The sequence below is a fragment of the Acanthaster planci genome, linkage group LG03, assembly GCF_054643075.1.
Source record: "Acanthaster planci isolate LZ-2023a linkage group LG03, COTS_SCS, whole genome shotgun sequence".
NCBI lineage: Eukaryota > Metazoa > Echinodermata > Asteroidea > Valvatida > Acanthasteridae > Acanthaster > Acanthaster planci.
Genome location: NC_141779.1, coordinates 12,401,318 through 12,411,098, shown reverse-complemented (window position 1 = coordinate 12,411,098; position 9,781 = coordinate 12,401,318). Strand labels below are relative to the sequence as shown.

General features: G+C 39.0%; 1 protein-coding gene and 1 long non-coding RNA gene across 6 annotated transcripts in view; both read left to right on the top strand.

Moving 5' to 3' along the window:
- The first annotated feature begins 428 nt into the window (after positions 1-428).
- LOC147799664 (uncharacterized) lies at positions 429-812 on the top strand. Its single transcript, XM_087134009.1, has one exon. The coding sequence runs from the start codon at positions 429-431 to the stop codon at positions 810-812; it is 384 nt and encodes a 127-aa protein (XP_086990135.1).
- A 3,403-nt stretch (positions 813-4,215) lies between these two features.
- Positions 4,216-9,781, top strand: part of LOC110978422 (uncharacterized) — a 55,193-nt gene continuing 49,627 nt past the window's right edge. For 3 of the 5 annotated variants that reach the window (XR_015424652.1, XR_015424649.1, XR_015424648.1), the window contains exon 1: positions 4,216-4,564. This is a non-coding gene — a long non-coding RNA (uncharacterized LOC110978422). The remainder of the gene's footprint in view (positions 4,565-9,781) is intronic. The other 2 variants (XR_015424650.1, XR_015424651.1) reach the window with 2 other exon arrangements.

The window sequence follows — 9,781 nt, the reverse complement described above, 5'->3', positions numbered from 1 at the left end:
CTTGAGTTGAGTGCTGAGGAGTGAGGCTACATCGAACAGCCGCTTTACCACCATGCTCAGCAAGGTAGTTATCCTAGTGACTTAGCTGCCCCGAAGGCTGGAAGGGATCTTCCTGGAGACAGCAAGCTTCTCCAGTTAGCTCCAGAGTCCGATTATTCCACTGGTCTCGTATATGTTGGAGGGCGTCTCCTGCATGCACAAGATATCCAGAAAAAGTCCCATCATCCCATTGTCACAGATCCAGCGCCCCACCCCATACTCGGCTTCTGATCCGAGAATGTAAGAGACTACTTCATAACGTACCTGAGCGTGTACTTGCAGAGATGAGGTGCAAGTTTGGGGCTCTTCCAGGGTGAGAGGCCATATGCAAACATCAGTGCAAATGCTTTGGATGTCCACAATGGTGAGCCAATCCAGATGTATCAAGGATGGGAGATTTGCCACCATCCAGCTTGCGACTGTACAAGCCACCATTCTTCTCAACTGGCATTGACTGTTTTGGGCCCATGACAATGAAGACCACGAGGCTCATTGAGAAACGATGGAGTATCATCTTCAAAGCAGTGCACCTTGATCTACTAGGTCTTAGTGCTGATGACTTCCTGATGGCCATGAGAAGGTTTGTGTCAAGAAGAGGAAAGCCTTTTGAAATCCTGTCTGACAGTGGCACCAACTTAAAGGGTGGTGCTTCTGAGTTGGAGAAGGCATTTTCTGCCATGGAACCAAGACTGAAGAATAAGCTAGCCAAACAGCTAGTGAAGTTTGTCTTCAACCCGCCTAAAACCCCGCACTTTGGTGGAGTGTGGAAGTGAGAGATAAAGTCTGTCAAAGCTAGCTAGCTTGAGAGTCGTCCACAATCAGGCTGTTCCTGAAGCAGTCCTGCACACCATGCTGATAGAAATTGAGGGAATCCTGAACTCAAAGCCTTTGGATCATGTTTCCTCTGACATCGCCAACCCAGACCCAGTTACTCTCAACCTCCTGTTGATAGGACGACATGACGCATCCCTGCCACAGGTTGTCTACCGAGCACGGGACTTACTCAGCAGACTACACTGCAAGCACAGCCGCGTGTTGGCAGATCACTTCTGTTAATGCTTCATCAAGCAGTCCTTACCGTCTCTGCAGATAGGACAGAAATGGCAACGAGAAAGCAGGGAGATGAAACCTGATGATGTCAACATGATCATTGATTATGCACTCAGCAGAGTTCATTGGCCCATTGGATGAGTCATCGACACCTTTCCTGGCCCGGATGGTCTAGTGTGCACAGACAGTGTGGGCATGAGGAAGAAGACCTTCATCCACCCTGTTGCCCGCCTGATACGACTAACAGCCGTCTGCAATGAATTGTCCAAGATGACCAGGAAAAAGATAAAGTTCCAGCCCTATTAGGTTCTGAATGAAAACTGTAGTGGCTCCAACGCTTTCTTCTCCATAAATTTGGTGCCCAATTTAGGGGCGGCTGTCCGAAAGCGTGTCTCTCACACAGTAGTACCCTCTTGTGATTCATTCATTATAATTGTGCAATTATTCCATGTCGAATCACGTTGCTCCTGAAATTCCCCGAACTTCTTTCTGAATATACTCCTAATATCTACATGTATATGGTCTTGAAGGGTTATTTTGGTGTCAGTGTTGCTTTGGCTCAGCATAGAGAAGTGGACTAGTAGAATGGGGCATCATCTTGGCATAGTGACACTTTTGTACCTTCCACTTCCGTGAATCCAGCCCAGGTTATCATGTGTTTTTTTTTCAGTCTTTACTTAACTTTGTGGGTTTTCTCTGTAATGTTCATGTGGAGTTTTTCCCTTCACTTCTAAAATATTATATATTTGCAGTTGTAATTTGAAGTTGTTGATCGTCACATTTCTCAAGTGGTTACTGGCGGCCCTTTGAAAAACATCCTGGAGATTATATTGATACCATCAATAAATAAAGCGGGAGTTTTTAATTGTTATTGTTGTTGAAATTACACAGGGGAAATGGTATTGTTTATGGTAGCAGGGCCAGGTTTCCTTCAGTGTATTTCTAAATGTGGTCATAAAACAGACTGATCATTTGGGGTTCACTCAAGGAAGTCTGTACACAGGTTAACATAAATTTGGTGTGTGATTTCTACTTACAGTTTTATTTCAATTTCAAGCGTCTGTAACTTTTTAAGTTATCACTGAATAATCAAGACCTTTTCTTTATTTGTAGTTTTCTAAAGGCTTTTATTTTACTTCATATTTGAACAGTAATGTCACCCATAGATCATCGTGCAATTTTTATGATTGCAGATTGACTCAGAGTGTGTACAAAATGCAGATGTAAAACAAAAATTGTACGATGTAAACAACAAATAAAAGTTTAATGCAAATGTGACTTTTAGGTTTCGAAACACATTCCATATCTCAGTATATGGAGTGAAGATGTCAGTTTTACTCATAGTCAGTAAATGTAACTAACTCAAGCTTAAAATTGTATTTCTAATGGGAGCTTCACTCATTAGGTGCTTCTGGAAAATTTTTATCTCTTTTTTTTCCGTACACAACTGTTCTTGCTTACTGTCTTGATCAGGACTTGAATCCACTTTGGATGTAACCATGATCAGGCCATCTATATACAAAGGTAGGCCTACAAGCTAATAGTTTCAAACTTCAAGCATACCTTGACTCGATCAACTCGACTGACATTTAAACATGTCAATGCTCTGTTTTGTTTTTCAAGCACACACAAAGTCTGAGAAGTCTGTGGTGGTACACTGTGTGTTGAATGTGAACTTGGCATCCTGTTATATATACCACTCCATGGGCATGTCCCACGTTGTTGAAAAGTATGAGGTTGTGGCAAGAAATGTGGGACAAATACTCTTCAAATGACTGGTGTAAATCACTATTTATGGTATTTGGCTGTGTTGGGGGCCATGTCTTACCTTTTTCAAGAGCTGAATTTTTTGGCCAAAAATTATACTCACCTGCAAGTGGACAAGAGGAAAGGGGTGGAAGATTTGCTATTCATGTTTCTTCATTTCCACTTGTTTGACTTTTTTTCATAAACAGAAGATTCACTATCTGATGTGCCATACATGGTCTTGGAAGTCACAGATTTGAGTCTTAAGATGGCAACACCTTGCGATTGAAGAATATAATAGAAAGCTTAAGGCTTTAGTACTGAACAGGTTCAGTCTCCTTCAGGAAAATACAATACAAATTTTCAATACAATACAAAAAATACAATACATAATGCACAGACCTTCAGTCTGCATTTTGTATTCCAAAATGGTCCACCAATCAAAAATGGGCTTGTTTATGTTTCAGGCTTATGTAAAATAAATACAATTCAAGCTCTTTTCCGTTTAATCATTTTGGAGGAATATGGGTTAGAGAGTATAGATTAGATCTTGTGTGACCTTATCTTATGCCACTCCAGGTCAATACACTTGAGGCAAACCAAGGGAATTTGTGCGCACAAAATGAGTTTGAAGTTTAGATGAGTACTCCATGTACTTTTTGTAATTCCTGTAATCAGTGTAATAGTCAGAGGATTTTAATTGAATGAAATAAAATGTGTAGCCTGAGACATTAATTATATGTCCATGATTTGAACTGCACTTTATTGCGCCTTTTTTGCAATGTTCTGTTCCTCTTAAGTTACTTGAATATATGTAAGAAACCTGGAAGTTATGCCTTATGGATTACTCTCATCATTGAAAATGCTCCGGAAATTTAAGAAGTTATTAAAGGAAAAATGATTTAATGAGGACACCCCAACGAATGTGAAGTTTTTTTAGAAGGAATAGCTCAATTTTTTTCCAGAATGAAAGAATAAGATAAAGAAATAAGTCTCTGATTTACATCGAATTATTTTGTGGAAATATTTCATTTTCTGAAACGGTTCTTGAAATGGGATGGGGGAGGGCACTGCATTCATCAGCATTAAACTAAACAAAATTAATGGTAGAAGGGTGTTAGCGCTGAGGTATTTTCAAGCAGTTTAATTTGATTTACTCACTTTTCCCCAATGTAAAAACTGTGATATAGAAACAAGATAGAGGGCTCTCTGATTTGGAAAAATGTTCAAAGAAACCCCGGTCAGAGGCAAAAGCAGGGAACGCAACACAGTTTCAAAACAGCGGTCCCAAATCCCATTTGCGATTTTCACCCACTTTTTTCTTTCTTTCCCCAGGAGGAAATGGGGAGCACCCCTCCCTCTTGTGTATGATGTGCACACGCATGAACTTGAGAGCGCGGCTCTTGTGCTACTTGACCTCCAAGTCACTGCGCTGTGAACATGTACGTCACGTGTAGTGACTTGGACCATAGACCTGGAGGAGAAAATGCTTGGACCGGACGTTCTTGAAGCTGAAGTAGCCTAGTTGGCACAACTAGCCTATTCCGATTGAGGGCGCTGTGTATAGTTGTGTCCCGCGATGATTGTGCGGCGTTCGAAGTTTTACTTTTCGCGTTTTGTAAAAACTTCACGATTTTCACCACAAAAAGGACGTCATTGGCGAAGTGTTGGACAACCTATGGTACCATTTTTCCACATAAACAACTCAAAAGATGGTCAATTGATGCAGGTAAGTTAAAAACCACTTTTTGTTTTCAGGATTTGCTAACGTTTTGACTTAGCATGGTGCACTTTGCCTAGTTGCTAGTCGGTGCTGATGAGGCCCACCATGCATGCCTAATGTTTACTGTGCACCGGAGTAAGGCACACAAACCATTGAGCAAACAATGTGTGATGTCAGTCATTTGTAAAAGTGTAGGACCATGTGTTTTATTTCTCCATGGTAGGACTAACCATGGAGGAAGGAACACACGTTACCTAGCCCAGTGGATGTCGTCTACAAATTACAATACAGTGGAAATGTACTTCCAGTAGGTATGACATGTATGATACAAAGAAATTAAAAATTTATAAAATTATATAAAGTTTGAAATCAGAGAAATTCAGTGGTACAAACTGGTAAGGTCATACAATGTTTCTTTGGGAAGTTACAACCCTTTGAAGTTTCAAAGTCATCAGAGTTTTCTGCTGGGCATTTTGCTGTGACAGGCAGACCCAAGTACACATGCATTGTTTAAAATGTGGTTCACAAATTGTACACTAAAAATACTTTATTTCTTCTGAAAAGAATAGCTAGCCTACATGTATGACAATACAGGACATTTGATGTTGTAGGGACTGTTGTTATACAGTGCATCACAACTGCGCGCATGTATTTCCCCATTCACAAATGTTGGCGATCGCGGTCTCGTGTTTCGGCTGTTGCACTCTGGAATAGCTTGATGTTCCCACACTGCGTGGTGGTGTATTTTTGTCCTACATTGATAATAGCTGTTCAACATCGAAATCCGCATGAAAATCGGCCAATGTTCAGGTAAGGAACTAGATTTTTCTTGGTTTTAGGGGGAAGGGGTTGTGTGAATGTCGATGAATGCATTTTTAATCAATAGAATGGCATTGAAAATACTTGAAACAGCTTACATGTACAGTACCTCACGTGGGTATAGTACTTCGCACGCGATCGCAATCGATTTCTATGTTGGGACTCACGCTTCAACTTTCGATTATTATGGCCAGATGGATATGTTGTGCAAGTGGTAGTTACTCATTTAAACATAATGGTGATCACTCATTAGTAAGACGCCACCAACATCATAGTTGAGGCTGTTCCATCATGTATGCTCACTACCTGCTTATTGAATGGAGTTATTTGCTTTGATTTTTAAACATTAAAATTATTTTTGTTTGTTTTTAAATTAGTTTTAAAATCTTTGAAGTAATTGTTTTATTCTAGAAATATTTTCTGATAGGTACAGGCGTACATTTTCCCATCATTTTCATTCTTTCATGACATAACTCTGTTAATCCCTGGCTCTTGTGGGAAAGAATGATTGTTAAAAACACTTGGTTTGCGCTGAAGGAACTCTTAGCGACAGGGGTTGTGTTTTCTTGTGCAAATGGGAGTGTTATATTTTGTTATTTTTGTATTTTATTATTTTACCAGGATGATTATTATTTTACCATTTTAGACTTTGACTGCCATCCAGAGCTTGGTACCATCCATCAAAATGGGAGTGACTTTAGAAGTATGGCGTCTCTGAGTTGGCCTCTTCTCTGCACATTCATCCAAAGCTCAATGTCAACATTCTTCAAGTGAAGCGACAGGGAGTACATGTACCTTTAGTGTAGGTACTGGTTGCAGAACCTTTCTGGTAATTCTCCTGACTGTGGCTAGGGGAAAGGCGCCCTTCAGTTGTATACCAATTCGTTATGAACCACTTTGAGTTTGTGGAGACATTGAACTCAATCCTGGACCAATGCCTCCAACATCACTTGATATGGACCTCCTTCAAAAGTTGAAAACTGCAGACAGCCCAATTTCACCCCTGAACTTTGATCTGCTTAATGGACATGTTATTCAATTGTTCAACTCTCGAAAGCAATGTGGAGCTACTTAAAGTAATTATACCCAATGGACAATGAAGCTTAATTAAACCTGATTGCGTGGAAAATGATGGGGGCTGGGCTCGGCATTTCAGCGTATAATCAAAAGCACTTATTGGAATGCATAATAAGTTAAAAAAGTGCAACCATGGAAAAGATGTGAAGGACCAGTTGGAAGAATGGGAAAAGGATGTGTACAGTGTATGTGTTTCCTGAGATTTCTGGTCCACGACCTACATGTACATGTGAACCCAATCCATCAACATTTGATATCAGCGTTCTGAAAACTGAACTTGACACGGTTAAATCATGGAATGAGTAGTTAGCAAACGAAAATGAAGAACTGAAGCAGAATATTGAATTCCTGTCAAACGACCTGATGAACAATCGCAGACTCTACAAAAGTGAAATATAGCACAAGTCACAGGCTACATCACTTCGCAATGAGAAAAGAAAGCTGGAGAAAGACTACAATAAACTTTGTTCAAAAGGCAAAAACTTGAAGGTCACTGCAATAATCTCAACAAAGAATTACCATAAGGTGTAAAATCACCATGTTCATTCTGTATGGAAAGAATCTTGTTAATTAGATATGTAGTCCTTGTTTCTATGGTAACCACAGATGATAACCAATAATAAGTTACATGTATGTCCTAATTGTTATTTATCAAATTTACATCCTTTTGGCTATAACCGGTACAAAAATGACGTCTGTACCATTTATGGGTAAAAAGATATTACATGTACATGTTTAATTTGTTTACTTACTTGTTTACTACATTAGATGAGCTATTTTTGAAGTAAACAAATTTAAATTTTCTCGTAAACTGATTATCCAAAAGTTGGCAAAATTTCTTCTAAATGTTGCATATTCCATATAGAATCAATTCCTGTAGTCTGGATGTGATTTTTATTTTTTTTCTGTATATAATAAAATTAAGGATTTATTGTTTACCTGTGTTTCCATGGTAGCGATAAATAAACGTCCTCTGTGAAATTGCAGCGCAGACTGGTCTATTACATGTGTTTGTCTGCTTTCGGTGGGAGAAAAAAACATTAAATACAAATTGTTTTTCATTAATTCCTGTTTTTATTTGGATGCCTTTTTGTTCACACATTTATCTAACCAAAGTATAACAAGATGACCCAAATCTTACCAAGTTTGCCACAGACATTTTATAAAAACAAAAGTACTTCTGGTGAAACTTTAAAAGTCTGTAGCTTTACTGTTCAAGGCCGGGTTTTCACCATTTTGGTGTCGTTTTGTGCAGAATTATATACGCTGTATAGCTAACTACTTAAAAACAGTAAATTAACAAAGCAATCTTTTTGATGTCAGTGCCTTTTTGTAGTGTCTTACCATTATTTGTGCAATATTAAGCAATAAACCCCCAAAGCAAGTCTGAGCGTGATACTGTGCAAAACATAAATGTAAAAATGGTTCATGCAAAAAGAAAAACAAACTGGAGAATACAAAACTGAACAATATTATGTCTGTCAAAGTTATCTAAAGAAACTTATATAGAAACACATTCAGGAAGAATAAAAGACATTTAAAAGCCTTATGGAATTCAAGCCTTATGGAAAAGAACAAATGTGATGAAAGTAAGTGTAAACTTATAAAACCGAATGTAAAAACATACATCAAGGTTGTTAAAACCAATATAGTTTTGAAAGACTGTTATCATCGGCAAGTGCAATGGCGACTTTTTGCCCAATTCACATTACATCAGCCTTCTTTTCAAAGCTTTATTTTCCCTGGTGTGAGATCTTGCGGAAGAAGGAAAACTGGAAATATTGGTAAAAAAAAGAACAAAAAATTCATGAATGCAGCATTTAAAGACGTTCCTCCAAGTTCTCTTTGTGAGAAAATATAATTTTTGAGGAAGTTGGTCTACATTTGCAAAAAACAAAGGACAAAAATTACCTTAGAAACCTTGTTCCGCCACCGATTTTAACAATTTAAAAGCCTGAGTTGTACAACATACATGTAATCTTGCTCCTCAATAGATGGCAGCATTTTTCGACCTGGCTTGTCAGGCGAGGGTAGGCAAACCAAAATTGTACCATTTGCTTCATCTAGCGCCATCTAAGTGAATATGGCAGCGCGCACGACGGTCAGCGGTTTGGTTGGTCTGATTTTGTCTGCTTTGCAAGAAGGGAGCTACATTTTTGAAATTATCTCAACATTTAATGAAAGAAAGACTTATGAACATCTGAGAGTAATTATCCCCACGTGAACAAGACCAGAGAACAGAACTCAGGGACAGGTGGACACTTGCATTCTAACTTTGTTGATTGGCCTGAGCAGCCATTTATTGAATTTGACACATTTTAGCTTCTCATCCGAAGCTGGTGAAGCGAAACTGCAAATATCTTACGTGCGTTCAGGTAAAGTATAGATATTCAGCAAAACGTACAGAGATTGTTCCCGCCCGAAGCTGTTGACATGGAGCAACTCATATGAGCAAAACATATAAAGCTATCGGCAAAATGTACGAAAAAGCAATTATCAGCATTTGTTTCCACCCAAAGCAGATGGAGTGGTAAATCATTTTTGGAGTGTACCTGTGCAGTACAAAGCCTTCGATATGCAAATTCAAACAGCAATTACAAATTACAGAATACAAAATTACCCAATTCTCATGAACAAATTAATGAGGATCCAGGCCAGTGTACAATATCTTTTGGGCCAACCATCCTAAGTCATCAATATCAAACGCTGTGATTGGACAGCAAGTTCCATGAAGTGCGGCCCGACTTTGGCCTGCACTGGCTTGCTGGAATATCAGTCAACTAATAAGCATTTTCAATAACCACTAACAACTATTTATGTCAAACGACAGAAATTGGTGAGTACCAAATGGCTTTCCTTAATTTGGCTCTTAATAATCTAGTGCTTCACCCAATAAAAGAAGGGGTCAGGCGTTTCCTTTCGGCACATTCCCCGAAGGGTAATAATACAGTGACTTAAAAACTGAGGTCAGTTTTGAGGTCCTTGAATGAAATTTGCACCAACATCCACCAAAGTTGGTGACTTTGCCAATTCTGAGGAGGGCAAAAAACCTCCCTAAAACCATTAACCCTAACTCCCTAGGGTATGTACAAAATTATATTAAAATTGGGGGATTCAGGACTGTTAGGGTTAATTAAAAAAGGGGGAAATTCCCATCTAGCTTCTTAAAACTGGCAACAGAGTACTGGAATTACCGGATCGCTGTCGATTACTAGCTAGAATCAGCAAAGTGGACTACTGACAGAAAGTGCATCAAAATTTTTTGCAAAGCAACAAAAGAGGCATTGAAGTAAGCTACGGCTGACAGGTGGTGGCACTGAACAGGGT

Excerpts from the sequence above, each read along its gene's own strand:
- LOC147799664 (XM_087134009.1), top strand. The coding sequence starts at position 429 with ATGGGAGATTTGCCACCATCCAGCTTGCGACTGTACAAGCCACCATTC.